The sequence below is a fragment of the Panthera onca genome, chromosome B3 (genome assembly GCF_046562875.1).
Source record: "Panthera onca isolate mPanOnc1 chromosome B3, mPanOnc1 haplotype 2, whole genome shotgun sequence".
NCBI lineage: Eukaryota > Metazoa > Chordata > Mammalia > Carnivora > Felidae > Panthera > Panthera onca.
Genome location: NC_138344.1, coordinates 119,348,112 through 119,367,910, shown reverse-complemented (window position 1 = coordinate 119,367,910; position 19,799 = coordinate 119,348,112). Strand labels below are relative to the sequence as shown.

Sequence of the window (19,799 nt, the reverse complement as noted above, 5' to 3'; positions counted from 1 at the left end):
GCAATCAAAAAGAATGAAATCTTGCCATTTGCAACTACGTGGATGGAAGTGGAGGGTATTATGCTAAGTGAAATTAGAGAAAGACAAAAATCATATGACTTCACTCATATGAGGACTTTAAGAGACAAAACAGATGAACATAAGGGAAGGGAAACAAAAATAATATAAAAACAGGGAGGGAGACAAAACAGAAGAGACTCATAAATATGGAGAATAAACTGAGGGTTACTGGAGGGGTTGTGGGGGGCGGGGAATGGGCTAAATGGGTGAGGGGTGTTAAGGAATCTACTCCAGAAATCATTGTTTCACTATATGCTAACTAATTTGGATGTAAATTTTTAAAAATTAAAAAAAAACTGTGATAGCTAAAAATAAAAACAAATGTTGTAAAATACTGTCATGAAAACTACTCCAAATGAGAAAAAAGATCAAGATAGAAAGTAGATAAGATTACAAAATTAAAAAGCCAATCCAAGAAATCCAACACCTGACCAATAGGAGTTTCAAAAAGAACAGAAAAAGCACAAGGAGGAAATTATTAAAGAAATAATTACAATAAACATTCCTAGAATTAAGGTGACTGCTCATGAAATTGAAATGGCCTACCAAGTATCCAACGCAATCATTGTAAAATTTCAGAATTTCAGAATAGAGAATCCTGTAAGCTTTCGGAAAAAGAGAAACACCAAAAGAGGTTTCATATTGGGCAGCGGAAGCAAAACAGGATCAGATTTCTCAAAAGTAACATTGGAGGCTAAAAGCTAGTGGAAAAAAATTCCTTAGAAGTTCAAATAGAAATTCATTTTCTACCTAGAATTCTATACCTGGCCAAGTCATCCATCAAATATAATGCTATTATATAGATATTTTCATTCATTCCGAGACAAAAAAACATGCCTCCCAAGCACATTTCTTGAAAGCTTCAGCAACGCAAAGAGTAAGGCAAGAGAAGGAAGACATAAGAAGCTGGAAATGGGACCCAACACATAAGAGGAACAAATAGAAATCCTAAAACAATAGGTCTGCACCAGGTCTAGAGAATAACCAGTCCAGACTGGTACAGGAGGAAAAAGCGTGGTGGGAGGGAGGTTTCCAAAATTTAAAAAAAAAAAATCAAATTGATGGATTATAAGAGGTGTTTGAACATTTACAAAAACATTAACAGGTGTCTGACATCAGATGGATCATTTAGGGGAAAAAACTAGAGACCGGTATGCAAGAAACCAAGCAAATGAAAACATGAGTCAACTACTAATTCCAGGTGCATGTGGGCAGAGGCAGAATTTGTTCACTGATGAGTGAACAACATTTATGTGGTTATTATAATGGAAAAGCTGATTACTGGTTTAACGCAAAATTGTGATTCCACTACAATGGAAGGAGAAGGGAAAGAGAAAAGTAAGAAGAGAGGAGATGTGAGAGAAAGCTTTACCCACAGCACTCATAAGAGGAAGTCAACAGATGATGTGTAAAATGGGTTAATCAAGAAAATAAGCATATTGAGAAATATGGAAATACATATCGAAAAAGTCATCTTTCAGAACTGAAGGCTGCTGCTGGGGGCCAGGTTAGGATGGAGGGGTGAAGCAGGATCCTGCTTATCTACCTCATACGTCACTCAGTACATGATTTTTAAAGTGTATTCAAGTATGATTTAGATTAATGTAAAATTAATTCTTCAGAAGAAAGAAGGCAAGTAGCCGCTTGGTGATGTGACATCATTAATGATGAATAACAGGAAGAGATATTATCAAAGGAAAAGGATCCTTCAGGAGAGAGTCTTACTGAATGAAACAGACAAGAAGACAAGAGAATCTCAGTGTTAGAGATGGAATCCAGGAACTTTAAAGAGAATTGAATTAGGGAGAAGTTCCTCAACTATATGATAGCTACACTGAATTCATCCTATTGAAATTTTATTCAGTTAACACTCATCAATCACAAAGCACAAAGATGTTGGCCTTGTGCTCAAATGCTTAAGGTCCAGTGGAGAGACTGGAGAGTGTCCAGACTGGAGACTGGAAGTTATGGGAACATTAAAGGACACAAGGAAAATCACCTACTCTCATGAGTACACCAGACGAGTAAGAGGGAGATACAAACCACTCAGCTTCCAAAGCCATAAAGCTTTCGAATAAGACTTGGGACATTCCAAGGAGCGGAGCGCATCTCAATCTAGACCCTTTCTGCTTTGGTGTCCTCAGTGCAACATACTGCCCCAAATGAGTTTCCACAAAGCTAGGGGGTCTGATCTCAGAAACTCAATTCTTTTGCTTCACTCCTAATGTATTTAGGAATTTAAGAAACACAAGATTCTTTTAGGTGCTGGCCAGAAATAACCGCTATAGTGGGACAGAGAAGACCCCAGTGGGTTATTGGGTTGACCAGAAAGAAAACAGGAAAGAGCAGGAAAACTGGTGATCATATCATTATCTGCAAGAGCAAAATGTTGGAAACTGGACCTCAGGCAGATTATCTCTGAACCCAGAAGGGACTTTCTTGTGGTGATCTTCCAAATAGTACTGAAAGAAATAACTACCAATGACTTCTCCTAACAGCCACCACATAAGTTTGAGTTTTCAAAGGCCCCAGCAATATGCATGGAAACTGTAAAGTGCTTACGGACAAGACGTGCTAGTGCAGCAAAGGGAGTGTTGAAAAGAAATGAAAACAGAATATGCTTTCATATTTTTTTAGAAAAGTAGAGTTGGATGGAGCTTTGAGGTCATGTGGTCTAGGCTTTCCCAAACTTTGATCATTTGCCTACCACTTTCATTTTATTCCCCTTACTATAGATCACTTCATATTTTTCTTTTAAGTTCATGATTCCTAGACACCACGGGCTTCATACGATGTTATATTTTTCTAACGCACACTAAAACTACTAAAATAAAAAGCGTTTGCCAGCACGCCACACTTTGGCAAACACTCATTGAAAAACCAAGGGGCATAACCTTGGCGGTGTGGTGGACTGATCCATGAGACAGACAATCTTCTCCAGATCTGACTGTCCAGATGTGCCTGTGAGGTACCCCTAACCTCACCACGGAAGTGTCTCATGGTTTTTTTACAACCTAGTTTTTCTGCAGTTGGAATGTTAACCAAAAGTGCAAACTTAATTGTGTTTTATATACTTACTAAGAAGGTATATCAAAATTGAGCTAATCTTGGAAAAGTAGATATGGTTATGGAGTTAGTAACAAATCCTAATCTTGGGAGCTGGCAGAACATATATTGCAAAGAGCAAGGAATTCTCTCGGGGCGGGGGGCCGGGGGGCGGGGGGGTTGAACAGCTGCATGGTTTTTCCTTATATTTTTCCCATCTTTTACATTTTCTGTAGTAAACATTTATTACTTTTATAATCAATAGGACATAATATTTTTTAAGTCTAGATTTTGAAGTCATTCCAACCCAGATTTATAGGCTGACTCAGCCATTTAAAGCCTTTTGTGATCTCAAGTAAGTAAAATTCTCTGAGACTTGATTTTTGAATTGATAAAATAAGAGACCGTGAAACCCCCAAAGGGGTGTGGTGGGGGTCTTATGAAAAGCTCCCATTACAGTGCCTGGCACGCGGTTGTAATCAATAAATGTTCATTCTCACTCTCTCCCTATATGACACATGAACTTTTTCTAAAGAAAACTGATATAACAGTCCCTTTACAATGATCCCCACTCAAAGTCAAATCCATAAGGCCCTGCCCTTGTTACCTGGACTGAGGCCGATCCCTTCCAGTTCAAGTACTGCTCTAGTTCTGTGCCCTTGGCCCGGGCCTTGGAGGAGTCAAACACGTTCCTCTTGGAACTCTGCATCCTGCTGCAGGCGTTGGAGTGTCTCTCCAGTCTGAGCAACAGGAACTTGCGTCCACAATGGCTACATTCGCCAAGTTCTGGCTCCTCGGTAGAACAGCTGGAAACTGAGGAGTCTGGTGCCCTAGACAGACTAGAATTGCTGGTGGATCCCCGTGAAGCATGGCCTGGCACTCCTGAAGACTGAGAGAACTCTTTTGGTGGCCCTGAGACTAAGTCTCGGATTTTGTTATTGCTCGCCACCAGTCTTTCCCTTTTGAGCTTCTGTATTCCATAATCAGAGAACTGGAGTGGACTAGAATTTTCTTGAGGCCATCCTCTAGTTTCATCCTCTCCCCTCTGTCTGCTGAAGACCTCCTCAGCCCCCAGTTCTGGGGAGAAGGTAGATTTGTATGTGGTGTTGCTGTTACCTTTAACTCTCCTCCTGGGGAGTGTCATTCTCTGTAGCTCTCTTTTTTCATTTTCCTTAGCCTGTTCCTTTTCTTTCTGGATCCTTCTGAGTTCCTCCTCTGTCTTCTTCAGCTTTTCCCTTAGGAGGGTCTCTTTTCTTCGGATTTCCTCCCGTAAGCTCTCCCCTGCAGCTTCTAGTCTTTGGATCTGCACCCGTTCAGTCCTGTTGGGATGTGCCACGGCCCTCTCCTCCTGTGTGGCAGCAACAGCACAAACCCCAGATGAATTCTCCCAGTTCCTTGAACCAGCGCTGCTGTATGGAAACCCTCTTGGTTCAGGGGGTCTTGGAGAGACATTCTGGTCCCCATCAATGGCAGCCTCACTCATACTATGAGACTTCCTGTGGAACACAGGTTTCAGTGGGTATGCCCGGTCCACCCCAACTCGCTTCTTTGTAAAGGGGATGAATTCCTGGTTATCTGCTTTGGGATACCAGGACTGAGGATCTGATGAGTAAAACAAACCCTTTGCTTGGCCCTGGGGACTGCTTCTGGAATCCTGCTGGCTGATTCCAACACACTGGGGATAGGAGTAGCTCCAAGCTTTGCTGTACGTGTTCCATTTGGAGGGAGTGTAGAGATTCTCCGGCATCAGCTCTTTGTTGCTCAAAAGCTTCTGCTGGAAATTGTTCCTCGGGTGCCCCATTGAGGACCGCTGAGAAGAGTCACCTTTTTCACAGGGCTCTTGCTTAGCTGAGAGGAGCCCTGGAGCTTCCGCTTTATTATATGGGAGCATAACGCCCACAGGCAGATGTGGCGCCAACTGGAGACCAGCCATTCAGGGACTGGACTGAAGCCTAGGGGAGATTTAAACCAGATATCTGTAAGGAGTTTGTCTGAGGTTCACCCCAGCTGCTAAAGTAAACTGTTTCCACATTTGTCCTACCTACATATTCTCTCGAACTTCTTAGGAACAGTGGTGTTGGGTATGCCAGAGCTTTCCTCCAATAAGCATTTGGTGAATGCTTATTATTTCCTGTGGGTACTTACTAGGTCCGGAGAATAGAAAAACGAACGTGACACGGGTGTTCCTGCCACCTAGCTTTATTCCAGTACCAGCCTCTGCCATACACAGTGATGCTCCTGCCATACGCAGTATGGATGGGTGGAAAGATTTAATGGCAAGAGCTATCGAATTGAAAGTCAAGGTTTAGGCCTGTGACACAGCACAAGCAGCTTCCCCTTGCTGGCTCGGTTCTTCATCCATAAACCGAACGTTTCGCTCAGTTACGTGACTGGCATTTAGGGACCTTAGGACTCTGAATCCAGCCCTATCATTTCACAGGTGGGTAAACTAAGGCCCAGAGGTAAGTGACTGGCACAAGAGAGCTCTCAGGGCTTGGCTCTTGCTGGCACCGTGCTTGACTCCAAACACAGAGGCCGCTCAGGGCCTGCAGCAGGTGCCTGGCTGCCAAACTCTCACCCAAGAAGTCCCGGCGGTGCGGACGGCGGAAGGTCTGTAACCTGAGAGCTGGGGACCACCTGACCTGGCCGCTGCAGCTTTTAGATCCGGAATGCCAAAGTCACGCTCTGTGCTACGAGGTCAGCCAGGGCGCCCCCGCTGGGGATTCCGCTGTGGGAACAAGCCCTTGCTCTTCTGTCCATGGAGCCCTTGGCGGGGTCGAGGCGCTGACCCCATGTCTGTCCCCCCCTTCCGCGTACCTGAGTCACTGGCGACCGTTCCTGCTCAGGGGAAGCACCAGGACTTAGTTTTCCAGACCAGACCCCCACCTCAACCGACCGCCGCGCAGGCGCTCTCAGGTGGCCTCTGTTATTCCCGTTGCCTGGAGACGGGAGCGCGTGCGCGCCCCGCCCCTTCTCTAGCCGCGAACGCAGCCCGGCCAGCGCGCGCAGGCGCAGTCCGCATGCGGTCGGGAGCCGCCCGCGGGGGGAGGGGGGTGTAGTCAGTTTGAGTGTCACTTGACCCGGTGTCCCGCCAACTCTGCAGCTCTGTCCCGCCCTGCCCTTGGGGAACGGGAGAGGGGGTGGGAGAGGCTCTTCTGGGGCTCCATCAAAGAACTTGTATTTTTCTGAGAACGATGCTCCCAGACCCTGGGGTGTGCCCTTCTCTGGCAAAAGACAGAGCCCCTAGATGTGCCTTGGAGTCGTTCTGCCGCAGGATTCCGGTGTCCGCCCACTTAGCGGGAGTGGGCCTGCTGATAGCCTTTCTTAGCACGCTCGGCTGCTTTGTACGGGCCCCAGGTATGGCTGTCCATCTGTGCTTTTCTTCCCCACTAGTGTGGAACTTGCGGTCAAATTTTAGCAACTTGGCTAGGTTTTGCTAGTCAGTATCTCTCCGAGGTAGTTTTTGTAGCCAAGCTAATTATTTTGATATAATGTTTTACTCTCACGTGGTAACTCTGGCCGTCTCTCTGTGGGGCCCAACAGTGACTCAGCCAAGTGTAATGATAATAAAGTGAACTACCAGATCGAAAATAATCTGTATAACTTGGTTTCAACACTAAATGATATTCTATAACTTGTTAACATTAGAAGAGCGTTTATTTGTCTTCATGCTTCAGTTCATTTGTGTAAGCTGTTTGAAACAGGCAGTTTACTTTTTTCCTGTAACTACTCAAAAGATTAATGCACATGGGAAATAAAATGGACAGCAGTAGTCGGTGTTAATGCTTCAACATGTCATATTACAGCTTTATATGTTTCAGAGAAATTCCTTGGTGGGCCCTCCAGGGCAGTCCTTTCTGATTCCTTCTTTTCTTTCCTAGCTGATTCTACTGCCTTCTCTATATATGCAGTTTCAGGCATTTCCCGCTACTCCGACGGTCCCAATTATCTCAGCATCTGGCCTGCCTGTCATCAACTCCTACAGCTCCCCTCCAGTCTGCCAGAATTTCCCAGGGTGCCCCCCTCCATCTTGCATTCCTTCCCTCTTGTTTCTGAGGGAAAAGAATCTTTCTCTTCGCATGAGTTCTGTTGAATTAGTCCCTTCCAGTACCCTCCAGGAATTGCCTCCATCACTTTATCCCTCCATCTTGTTTACTTCAAGTTGTATCTACCCCCACACTCCTTCTCTTTGGTTTTAACCTATGTTTAACTTTCCCCTGCAAAACAAACCTCACTTCCCCTGACCTGCTGCTTCTCATCTTAGGTTCCCCTTCATTTCTCCTCTTCTCCACAAGACTTCTTAATAGATAGCTGTACATTTGCGGTCCCCACTCTCTCATCTGCCCTCATTGTCCAGTTCATTGTGGTCTGGCTTCCACCATTTCCATTTTCTTTAACTGCCAGGCTGCCAGTGACTTCCCGATAGCCAAAGACAAAAGCTATTTCTTCAGCCTATTCATCAGCCATCATTGATTTTTCCCTCCCTTGGAACTCTCTTCTCACTTGCTCTGGTGCCTTCTTGGTTTCTTCTTTCATGTGTTTCCTCCATCTTCTTCCAGGTCTCTGACATTTATGTCTTTTCCTCACCTGCCTCCCAAATTTGGTGTTCTCCAAAGCCCTCTGGTTTCTCATATATATGCAGTTCCAGAAATTCTCTTCCTTAATGATTTCAACCAAATGCTGACATTTCTGGTCTCACCTATGTTTAAATGATATCCACCTTAACACTCTCTCCTTAGTTACAGACTCAAATTTCCAACAGCCCGTGTATCACCTCCACATGAGCGTTCCTCAGGAACCTCAAACTCGGTATGACAGAAAACAAACTCATGATCATCTCCCCATTTCCCCATCTACTTCTTGTCCAGGGTTCTCCTTCATGCTGATAGTGTGTCGTCTTCCACTCCTTCCCTTTTGGTCCCCCCTTCTGTTTAACTAGTCAGCAGGTTCTGTTGAATTTATTCTGCAATGTCTCATACATGACTGTTTCTTTCTTGTCTGTTTGTTTTTTTTTTTTTTACATGTATTTATTTATTTTGAGAGAGTGTGTGTGTGCGCAGCAGAGAAAGAGGGGGAGTGAAAGAATGCCAAACAGGCTCAAGCATCGAAGAACCCAATGCAGGGCTCAAACTCACGAACCGTGAGATCGTGACCTGAGCCGAAACCTAGAATCGGTTGCTAAACCAAATGAGCTGTCCTGGCGCCCCTGTGACTGTTCCTTTATATTTCTACTGTCCTTGGTGAGTTCTTCCTCAGTTTTCATTCAGACAGCATCACTCTCCTAACTGCTATTCTTGCTTGCAACATCTGTTCCCAAAGCTCATTTTTTTTGCTGCTGCCAGAGCAGTTATCCTACTACCTCTGACCCCCATCATTCTCCTACCTAGTGGCTTCTTCTTTACCTATATCTTTACTTATACCTTCTTTATCTTTCCCCTTCCAGTTGGAACACATAATTTAACGTGGTTTTTGGATCTGCCAGATGAGGTCCAGTCTACCTTTCCAGCCCTGCCTCTCCAGAGTCTAGCCCAGTGGATAGCACCCCTGGCTGAGCTTTAGGACTCCCCCTGGAAAGCGATTTCTGGGGTGAGACCTGGGTATTGGTATTTTGAAAAGCTTCCCCCAATGTCCTATTGTTCAGCCAGGGTTGAGAACCCCTGGTCCAGCCACACCTGACTACATGCACTCCCCGCCCCCCCCCCCCCCCCCACTTTCTTATCTCAGCAGTACTAACTTGCCTCAAGTTCCATGCACTGGAAGGTGGGAGAGCATAACATTTCTGGGAGTGGGCTCTGTACTCAGACTGCTGGAAGTAAATCCCAGCTCTATCACTTACTGGTCGTGGTTGTGTAACCTTGGATGATGTACTGCTTCCTCCAAGAACACTTTCCCAATCTTCCCAGTCAAAATGAATCTTTTTGCTCCTTTGTGCTTTCAGATATTTTCTGTCCTTGTGGCAGGAGAGGGCTGACTCATGATGAGCTCTCAGTGGACGGTCGTGGAATTGATGAGCATGTTGTACGCTTTATTTGCATGCATATTCATCCCTTATACTAAATAAACCCTTTAAAAGATTTTTTAAATGTTTTATTCATTATTTTTGAGAGTGAGAGTGCGAGAGGGGGAGGGACAGAGAGAGAAGGGAATAGAAGATCTGAAGTGGGCTCTGTGCTGACAGCAGCAAGCCCAATGCGGGGCACAAACTCACAAACTGTGAGATCATGACCTGAACTGATGTCAGACATTCAACCAACTGAGCCACTCAGGCACCCCCTAAATAAATTCTTTGAGGACAAAATTATATATCATTCATCTTTGTATATTTCTTTCTATATTCTACGTATGTCCCATATGTAGTAGACCATAGTTTTGTTTTTTTTTTTAATTCTATAGAGAAACTAGTTTTTTGTTTTGTTTTGCTTTGGGATTTTTTTGTCTTTTTTTTTTTTTTTTTTAATGAATTTTAGAGGGGCGCCTGGGTGGCTCTGTCAGTTAAGCGTCCAACTTCAGCTCAGGTCATGATCTCGCAGTTTATGAGTTCGAGCCTCACACTGGGCTCTGTGCTGACAGCTCAGAGCCTGGAGCCTGCTTCAGATTTTGTGTCTCCCTCTCTCTCTCTGCCCCTCTCCTGCTTGTTCTCTCTCTCTCTCTCTCTCTCTCTCTCTCTCTCAAAAATAAACATTAAAAATGAATTTTAGAGAAAGAAATAACATCAGTCAGGCACTCTGCTTAGCATTATTTTCAAATATTCCAAGTATAACATTCAATCCTGCTTCCCACCCCACCTTCACCCCCACTAAGGTTATATGATTCCTCAGGATCTGGATCCTCACTTTTCAGTGGGGGAACAAGCAAAATGGTTAATCTTTATGACTTCTGTTGCAAATCCACCTCACCTCGCCAAGTCTGCCTTCCTGGAATAATCACATATGGAGTCTTATATTATGAAAGGATGTAATGTATACAAGCAATCCAAAGAGGAACAGTAAACACCACAGTTTTCCTTCACACGCATTCTTAATCATAAGGATAGCTGTATTCAAATGCCTGCAAGATGACTGTACTTTTAACAATCATCAGCCACGACCCCCTTGACAATTCCCTTTTCTGGAAAGAAATTCATGCATTGTGGTCATTTGGCTTAGATTGATTGATTCAATTGTGATTCCAGGGCCATGGGTTATTTTGCTTGTGTTTGTGATTGATTGATTTAGATAAGCATTATTTGGAGTTTTCATAGTAAGATAGCATTTCATGGGCAGCTTCCAGAAGCACAGAAGGAAAAATAACTGCCGTTGGGACCTCTCTATTCACTTATCTCCCTTGCTACCAATTCCAGACTTGGGCATGGCCCAAAATTTGAAGAGAACTGAAAGAAAAAGGGCAGAAAGGTACCAGGCATACCTCAGAGACATCATGGGCTCTGTTCCAGATCACTGCAATAAAGTGAAGGTTGCGATAAAGTGAATCAAATAGAAATATAACTTTTATATGCATTGCTTTCCCAGTGTATTATATTGTAGTCTGTTAAGTATGCAATTGCATTATGTCTTTAAAAAGTGCCCATACCTTAATTTGAAAAATACTTTGCTAAAAAATTCTAACCATTATCTGAGCTTTCAGTGAGTCATAATCACTGATCATAGATCACCATAACAAATATGATAATGATTAAAAAGTTTGATGTATTGTGAGAATTACCAAAGGGTGACTCAGAGACACAAAGTGAGCAAATGCTGCTGGAAAAAAAAAAAAAAAAAATGATGTTGTTAGACTTAATCAATGCAGGATTGCCAATGTGTCCTATTCAATTTATTTGTTTATGGTATTTAATGTCTATCATCTATCTCCCACTTCCACAATTTAAGTTCCTCCCGACCAGTCAGTGATCCTTTTTGTCCTCTAATGTAGGTCAACCACCTAGAAATGTGCCTGGGACACAGAACGCTTTCAGTAAATATTCACTGAGTGAGTAAATTTATCTCAAGTGCTTCTTCACGTGTGTCTTTCTCCCCACGAGAAAAATGAGAAAAGGGGTGCGCTTAGACACCGAGGTGGGGGGAGGCCTGTGTCTGTAGAATCAGAGCTAAGACTCTGGACAGATCCCGGACCCAAGGTTTACCGGCGCTCCCAGACTAGCCCGATGGAAATCCCGCCTTCTGGGCGGGCCCTGGACCGAGGGCGCCGTTTCTGATTGGTCATATGAGGTGATGGGCATGGGAGACAGCGAAGGAGGAGCCGTTCTCTAGGCTTCCGGGCGCCGAGGTTACCGGACTGTGGGAACCGTTGGGGTGCGGGTCGCAGGTGTAGTCCCTTGCGCCTGACAAGAGGACGTGGAGGGTGAGCCTGGGACAGGGCCCCGTGGCGTGCTCATAGTTTGAATACCCCTAAAATGTTGGTAGGAGGTGATTCTGGTGGCCGAGGGGACCAGGTCCGTGGGAAGAGGAAGGGATGGAGAGGGAGCCAGGTGAGAGATGGGTTTAGGAAGGTAGTTGGATAAGCAGGTAATTGCCCCAACAGGGGCCTCTGTGGGCATTTGTGACCCGAAGCTCTTTGGCCTGGGTGATTTCCTGTCACTTAAAATATCCGCGCTTGCACGTATTCGCTTCTGTGCTCTGAAGTTCGAGGATCATGATGTCAGGGAGAGGTCGCAGGGGTTACAGATGGAGACGTGTGGGTATGGCCCTTTCTTCTTCAGGATTTGGGGTCCTGGAATAAGATACCGAGCCCTTTACTTTTCTGCTTTTCTGGTCCCTGACAGGTATGAGCATGAACATGGCAGAAGGGGACACCCTGATATCAGTGGATTATGAGATTTTTGGGAAGGTCCAAGGAGTGTTTTTCCGCAAATACACTCAGGTATGTGGCCTACAAGCTTTGGGGACATAGCTAGGCTATGTGTATGGGAACAAGAGACAGTGTTCCTAACAAATGTGTTTTGGGAGACGCTGGCTGTCTGGTAGCCGCATGGTATTTTGTAGAGCAATGGGTATGAAAATGCTTTGTAGTGAGTGAAATACAATGTAAATGGCAGAATCATCTGCTGTTACTATCGGTCTTTCCTGACAATGGTGCCAGAGTACCTAAACACTTACTAATGAGCGTCTCTCTTCCCCAGGGGAATTGAGGGCTTTCCCAGTTCTCCCTATTGTGGCCTCATCAAAAGAGATCACAATTCTTGTAGGAAAGCTAACATTGGTCAGATGGCATTTAGATGAACTATTGGTAAATTATGCAATTTATGTAATTGTTTCCTCTGCAGCTGCTGCATGTTCTTCAGACCTCTTTTATTTCTTCCATCTACCCCATTCCCCCACTTGATTCCTGCCTACTCATTATGGCTTTGAAAGAAGAGTTACCTTTTCAAGCTAAAGCTTTTCTAATAAAAATACCTTATGTATCCCAGGGTAAGTAATGGTAACATTGAACATGGAGTCTAGTATTCCTACTAGAGTAATAGAGAGTAATTGCGGACATGAACAAACCATTGACAGCCAGACTCTACCTCTGCCTTAATGTCACTCACCTACCCTCAACTTGCACACACAGCTGCAATCTCAGTTTGCTTTCTGTCTCTGTAAGAGGATATCAGGCCTTCCCACTGTATTGCCAACCCCAAAGATAATGAGTTAAGACTGAAGAACAAGAAGTGTCACAGTCCTGGTACTGTGGGACAGAAAATTCAATGCTGCATCTTCGAAATATGAATGGTATGTGTCATACCTCTTTTTCCAATCACTTGCAGATCAGTTCCCCCTGTTTCATACTCATACATGAAGTGCTTGTTGAAAAAGAGAACTGCTGAAAAGTTAAAGCAAGAGCTATGTTCCAATTAGCTTTGGTACCAAGTATGCAGTGTAAATTCCTGTGTCTTAGTAAATTGAGGTGATAGCGTCAAAGATTAAAGTTGTTGAGGGAAAGGACCCAGCAGTATTATAGCCCATCTTTCTCTACTGTCCCCTCACCCCTTATGTCAGTGCCATGGTGTCTTGATTATTGTAGCTTTGAAGTAAATTTTGAAATTGGGATGTGTGAGTCCTTCAGATTTGTTCTTCCTTTTCACGATTATTTTTGTCTATTCTGGGTCCTTTATGTTTCCATGTGAATCTTACAATTAATTTGTCAATTTCTACAAGAAGGCAGCTGGGATTTTAATAGAGACTGCTTAAAATCTGTAGATCATGGGGCGCCTGCGTGGCTCAGTTGATTAAGTGTCTGACTTCGGCTCAGGTCATGATCTCTCAGTTCGTGGGTTCAAGCCCTGCATTGGGCTCTGTGCGGACAACTCAGAACCTGCTTCAGATTCTGTGTTTCCCTCTCTCTCTGCCCCTACCCTGCTTGCACTCTATCTCTCGTTCTCTCAAAAATAAATAAGCATTTTAAAAAATTTCTAAAAATCTGTAGATCAATTTAGGAAGTATTGTCATCTTAACAATATTGTCTTCCATTTTTGAGCATGGGATGTCTTTCCATTTATTTACATCTTCTTTAATTTCTTTCAACAATATTTTATAGTTGTTCATAAGTAAATCTGGTACTTCTTTTGTTAAATTTAGTCCTAAGAAATGTATTATATTTGGGGCGCCTGGGAGGCTCAGTCGGTTGAGCGGCCAACTTCGGCTCAGGTCATGATCTCACGGTCCGTGAGTTCGAGCCCCGCATCGGGCTCTGTGCTGACAGCTCAGAGCCTGGAGCCTGTTTTGGATTCTGTGTCTCCCTCTCTCTGACCCTTCCCCGTTCATGCTCTGTCTCTCTCTGTCTCAAAAATAAATAAACGTTAAAAAAATTTTTTTTTAAATAAAAAAAAAAAGAAATGTATTATATTCAATGCTATTATAAATGGAACTGTTCCCTTAGTTTCATTTTTGATTGTTCGTTGACAGTGTATAGAAATACAATTGATTTTTGCATATTGATCTTATATCCTGCAATCTTGTGAACTTGTTTACTAGTTCTAATTTGTGTGTGTGAGTTTATCCCCTAAGATTTTTCTGTATATGAGATATGTCATCTGTGAGTAAAGGTAGTTTTACATCTTCCTTTCCACTTTGAATGCCTTTTATTTCTTTTTCCCTGCCCTGGCTAGAACCTCCAGTATAATATTAAGTAGATGTGGCAAGGGCCACTTGTCTTGTTCCTGATCACAGGAGAAAGTGTTCAACCTTCCACTATTAGTTATGTTAGCTGTGGGTTTTTCACAGATGCCTTTTTATTAGGCTGAGGATGTTCCCTTCTATTCCGAGTTTGAGTGTTCAATTTTGTCAAATGCTTTTCCTTCATCTATGACATGATCATCTGGTTTCATCCGGTTTCTGTTTTATTTGCTAATATGGTATGTTGCATTGTTTTATTAATATCATGCTTATTAATATGATTTTTTAAGCTATAGTGTATTGATTTTTCTATGTTGAACCAACCTTGCATTGCTAGGATAAACCCCAATTTTTCTTTGGTGTGCCATCCTTTTTATATGTTGCTGTATTTGGTTTGTTCGTGTTTTGTTGAGTTTTGCATCCATATTCACAAGTAATATTAGCTTATAGTTTTTGGGTTTTTGTTTTTTTTTTTCTTGTGATGTCTTTGCCCAGTTTTGATGTGAGGGTAATACTGGCTTAATAGAATGATTTGGGAAGAGTTTTCTTTTGTTTTGTGGAAGAATTTGTGAAGGGTTGGTGAAAGAGTCTTTTTTAAACATTTGATATAATTCACCTCTGAAGCCATTTAGTCCTGGGCTTTTCTTTGTGGGAAGTTTTAAATTACTAAGTCAGTCTCTTTGTTTAGTACAGGTCTATTCAGATTGTCTATTTCTTCTTGAGCCAGGTTCAGTAGTTTGAGTCTTTCTAAGAATCTTCCCTTTTCATCTAAATTATGTAATTTGTTGCTACCCAATTGTTTATGGTATTCCCTTATAATCCTTTTTATTTTTGTAAGCTTGATGGTGATGTCCCCTCTTTAATTACTGATTTTAGTAATTTGAGCCTTCTCTCTCTTTTTCTTTATCAGTCCAGCTAAAGGTTTGGCAATTTTTGTTGATCTTTCTAAAGAACCAACTTTTTGTTTCATTGATTTTTCTCTTTTTTTCCATTCTCTATATTATTAGCCCCTGCTCTAATCTTTATTATTTTTATCTTTCTGCTTGTTTTGAATTTTGGCCTGATCTTCGTTTTCTAGTTTCCTAAGATGGAAGTCTAGGTTATTGATCTGAAAGGACTTTCTATTTATTTATTTATTTATTTATTTATTTATTTATTTACATTTATTTATTTTTGAGAGACAGAGCATGAGCAGGGGAGGGGCAGAGAGAGAGGGAGACACAGAATTGGAAGCAGGCTCCAGGCTCCGAGCTGTCAGCACAGAGCCCGGCGCGGGGCTCAAACCCACAAACCGCCAGATCATGACCTGAACCGAAGTCGGACGCTCAACTGACCGAGCCACCCAGGTGCCCCTGCAAGGACTTTCTTTTTAGATTGAGACTGGAGTTGGTGATTATATTCCTTAAAATAATGTTTTCAGAATATGGTTATGAGGAAGAATTAGCTTCCTGTAATTTCCTTAGGAACAAATACTGTTCATTTATTTAGATAGATATTCAAAACTGAACATGATTCAGCAACACTATGCTATCACTTAAAAATATACTATCATTTAAAAATAAGAACAGAATAGGGGAAGCTAGGTGGCTCAGTCGGTTAAGCGTCCAACTCTTGATAGCAGGTCAGGTTGTGATCTTACTTCTGTGAGATTAAGCCCTATGTTGGGCTCTGTGGTAAGCAGAGTCTGCTTGGGATTCTCTCCCTCTCTCTCTCTTTCTTTTTTATTTTTATTTATTTATTTTTTTAAAACGTTTATTTTATTTTTTTGAGACAGAGAGAGACAGAGCACGAACGGGGGAGGGTCAGAGAGAGGGAGACACAGAATCTGAAACAGGCTCCAGGCTCTGAGCTGTCAGCACAGAGCCCAATGTGGGGCTCGAACTCACGGACCGTGAGATCACGACCTGAGCTGAAGTCGGCCGCTTAACCGACTGAGCCACCCAGGCGCCCCATCTCTCTTTCTTTTTTAAAAAAGGTTTTTAAGTATGTATGTATGTATTTATAGTGTATTTATTTTGAGAGAGAGAGAGAAAGCGCACACACAAAAGCCAGGGAGAGAGAAAGAGAAAATCCCAGGCAGGCTCTGAGCTGTCAGTACAGAGCCCAACACAGGGCTTGATCGCACACACGGTGAGATCATAACTTGAGTGGAAATCAAGAGTCAGATGCTCAACCAACTGAGCCACCCAGGTGCCCCTCCCTTTCACTCTCTGACTCTCCCCTGTTTTCTCTCTCAAAATAAATAAATAGACTTTAAAAATAAAAATAAGAACAGGGGCACATGGGTGGCTCAGTTGGTTAAGCATCCAACTCTTGGTTTTGGCTCAGGTCATGATCTCAGGCTTTTGTGGGTTCAAGCCCTGTGTTGGGCTCTGCACTGACAGCCTACTTGGGATTCTCTCTCTCTTCCTCCCTCTCTGCCCCTCCCCCACTTGTGCTGTCTCTGCCTCTCTCAAAACAAATAAATAAATTTTTGAAAAAATAAAAATGGGGCGCCTGAGTGGCTTGGTCGGTTAAGCGTCCGACTTCGGCTCAGGTCATGATCTCACGGTCCATGAGTTCGAGCCCCGCGTCAGGCTCTGTGCTGACAGCTCAGAGCCCGGGGCCTGTTTCAGATTCTGTGTCTCCCTCTCTCTCTGCCTCTCCCCTGTTCATGCTCTGTCTCTCTCTGTCTCAAAAATAAATAAACGTCAAAAATAAATTGAAAAAATAAAAATAAAAAAAAAATAAGAACAGAATCAAATGCACAAATAAAACCTACAGGAAACTCCTATAGGAAATTCCCATTCTCAACACGAATCAAACTTGGGAGTGTTTTTTTCCGCTCTCAGGAGTTCAGATAAATCACATTGCAATTTAAAGATTATTGTGACTTTATAAACTCCTGCTCAAAACTTAATATAATTATTATATCTAGTTACCATATAAGGTAACTTCTAAGATCTAAGGATATCGAACCCTCCTAGGTTAATTTGAAGCAGAAGAGTGCAATTGTTATACAAAGTCAATTGGATGTAGTCCTTCCTTGAAATCCATTCTCTGTGTTTTTGTTCTTTTTTTTTTTTTTTTTTATGCCACCATTTTGGCACTTAATGCGTGCTGTAGGTATCTTCTATTTTTCTTCATTCCTTAATTTTCTCTGTATCCCTTAAATTGGTTACTTATTTGACGGCAGCCTCTTTGTTCATTATACAAACATGTCTTTGCTTTGAACATAACTGATATGATAGATACTTTAGTTTCTCATCAAACATGGTTTTGCTGTGCATAACATTTTCTTTGGCCTACTGCAGCAATTTCCCATATTTATTAGGTCACTACTCTGGCATTTGGGCACGCAATCATGTTAACTCCCATTTTCTTTTGTAACCCAATTCCTTCCATTTACATAGGTTACTTTAACAATAAATTTTATAATATCTCTGCTTGCAAATTTTACCAAAAAAAAAAAAAATTACCTGTAAACATTGCTACCTTTCCCAGTTTTTCAGTCATTCCACAGTTTAATGACTTAAAGGAAAGAACATTGGAAAGGCTAAGAGAAAAGCAACTACAATGATTAGATGGTCTTCATAAACTTATTCAATTTAAAGGTGCTGTGATTATTTAGACAGAAGAAAAGAAAATCAAATAAAAACCTAATAGTTATATAGTCTCATGAAACTTTGATGTTCAGAGGCTAATCACTATATGATTTTTCCTGCCCTAGGAGGAGGATAGAAAGTAGACTTTGGATGTAACATAAAGACTTTGGGTTAGACAGTTTTTCTATAGTGAGAACACAGGAATGAGTTGCCCAGGAAATAATGATTTAAACAAAAAAATTTTTTTAACGTTTATTTATTTTTGAGACAGAGAGAGACAGAGCATGAACAGGGGATGGGCAGAGAGAGAGGGAGACACAGAATCTGAAACAGGCTCTGGGCTCTGAGCTATCAGCACAGAGCCTGACGCGGGGCTCGAACTCACGGACCATGAGATCATGACCTGAGCCAAAGTCGGACGCTTAACCGACCGAGCCACCCAGGCGCCCCGATTTTTAAAGATATAATGGACACTCGTTCATCTGGATTTGTTTAGGTGTGGTCCTGGCTAAAGACAAAGAGAAGGATCAGATAACTTCATGCTTTTTCTGTTTAATATACCCACCAGATTCTTGATTAGGAGAAAGGAAAATGAGCAAGATACAGCCCAGTATCCTAACAACAATCAGCCTTAGGGAATCATTTTGAAAGCATCTGATTTGCTTTAGTACTTAAGTCTTTAGTACTTAACCAAACTGATTACATAATGAAAATTTCTAGTGCCTGGGTTTTATAGGGTAGAAGAAGGAAATGGCGTCAAGTGGCCAACTCTTCATGTTAAGGTCAATGAGATTCTCCTTGCTGTAGTTCTGTTTTGACTGTTCTGGACAATATCAAATTAGTTTCAGTGGCTTGATTCTAGGCCAAGATTCTGGCAACAGATTGTAGTCGCACTGTTTTCAATCTCACTGGATTTTTCTCTCTCTCATATTTTTCTTTCCCTTAGGCTGAGGGTAAAAAGCTGGGATTGGTTGGCTGGGTCCAGAACACTGACCAGGGCACAGTGCAAGGACAATTGCAAGGTCCCATCTCTAAAGTGCGTCATATGCAGGAATGGCTTGAGACAAGAGGAAGTCCCAAATCACATATTGATAGAGCAAACTTCAGGAATGAGAAAGTCATCGTAAAGTTGGATTACTCAGATTTCCAGATTGTGAAATAATGACCCGAATTTAAATTTTCTAAGATAAACTCACTGGTTTTGTTTTTATTGTTAATATAGAACTATTCTGTGTTCAGTATTAGAATTTGTCAGTAAGTTATGTTAGTATCAGATATTTGAATATCACTGTATATGTATGATAGAAGGATGACAACTAACTATTCACAATTCTAATAAATAAAAACACATTAGAACCTTTTGTGTAGGGTACTTTCTTTGGTGAACTTCATTTTGGGCAAAATAAGAGGTATTTACTCAGCAAACATCTATGGGAAGAGAGTTTTGAGGTAATTTAAAGAGAGCTGAAAGAAAAAGAAATTACTTTGAATCATTTTAAAAAATTGTTTTCATGAAGTTTTCTTCAGGAAATTGTACACCTATTAAGGTTAGCTGTTTAAATGGCATTTTGGACTAATTACTTTTACTTTTCTGGAGTTCCCGCTGTCATTCCTTTCCTCTGGGCAAGGATTTTATATAAAGCAATGTTATGGGATAAATTATGTCACCCTATCCCAAATTCATATGTTTAAGTCCTAACCTCAAAATGTGACTATCTGGAGATAGAGTCTTTCAAGAGGTACTCAAGGTTAAATGAGGACATTAGAGTAAGCCCCAATCCAATATGCCCCAGTGTCCTTAAAAAAAAAAAAGGAAATTGGACACAGACATGTACGTGCACTGAGGAAAGAACATGTGACGACAGAGGGAGAAGACTGCCATCTACAAGCCAAGAAGAGAGGTCTCAGAAGAAATCAACCTGTCAACACCTTGATCTCAGCCTTCTGGCCTCCAGAACTGAGACAAAATAAACTTCTATTGTTTAAGCCCCTCGATCTGTGGCATTTTGTTATGGCA

General features: G+C 42.2%; 2 protein-coding genes across 8 annotated transcripts in view; one reads left to right on the top strand and one right to left on the bottom strand.

Annotated features, from left to right (window-relative positions):
* The window catches only part of ZC2HC1C (zinc finger C2HC-type containing 1C), a 46,781-nt gene extending 40,670 nt beyond the window's left edge, over positions 1-6,111 (bottom strand). For 2 of the 5 annotated variants that reach the window (XM_081795969.1, XM_060620300.3), the window contains exons 1-2: positions 5,923-6,111; positions 3,713-5,057 (exon numbers count right to left, since the gene is read on the bottom strand). In XM_081795969.1, the coding sequence (XP_081652095.1) occupies positions 3,713-5,038 (1,326 nt within the window). In that variant the 5' untranslated portion in view covers positions 5,039-5,057; positions 5,923-6,111. The other 3 variants (XM_060620297.3, XM_060620293.3, XM_060620294.3) reach the window with 3 other exon arrangements.
* Positions 6,112-6,199: 88 nt separating this feature from the next.
* ACYP1 (acylphosphatase 1) lies at positions 6,200-19,142 on the top strand. Of its 3 annotated transcripts, none has more exons than XM_060620315.3 (3): positions 6,200-6,462; positions 11,867-11,964; positions 18,729-19,142. In XM_060620315.3, exons 1-3 carry the CDS (start codon positions 6,300-6,302, stop codon positions 18,942-18,944), a joined length of 477 nt encoding a protein of 158 aa, XP_060476298.1. In that variant the 5' UTR covers positions 6,200-6,299; the 3' UTR covers positions 18,945-19,142. The 3 variants fall into 3 exon arrangements, with proteins under 3 accessions (XP_060476298.1, XP_078304143.1, XP_060476300.1); XM_078448017.1 differs by lacking the exon at positions 6,200-6,462 and adding an exon at positions 11,017-11,073; XM_060620317.1 differs by lacking the exon at positions 6,200-6,462 and adding an exon at positions 11,315-11,445.
* Positions 19,143-19,799: the final 657 nt, after the last annotated feature.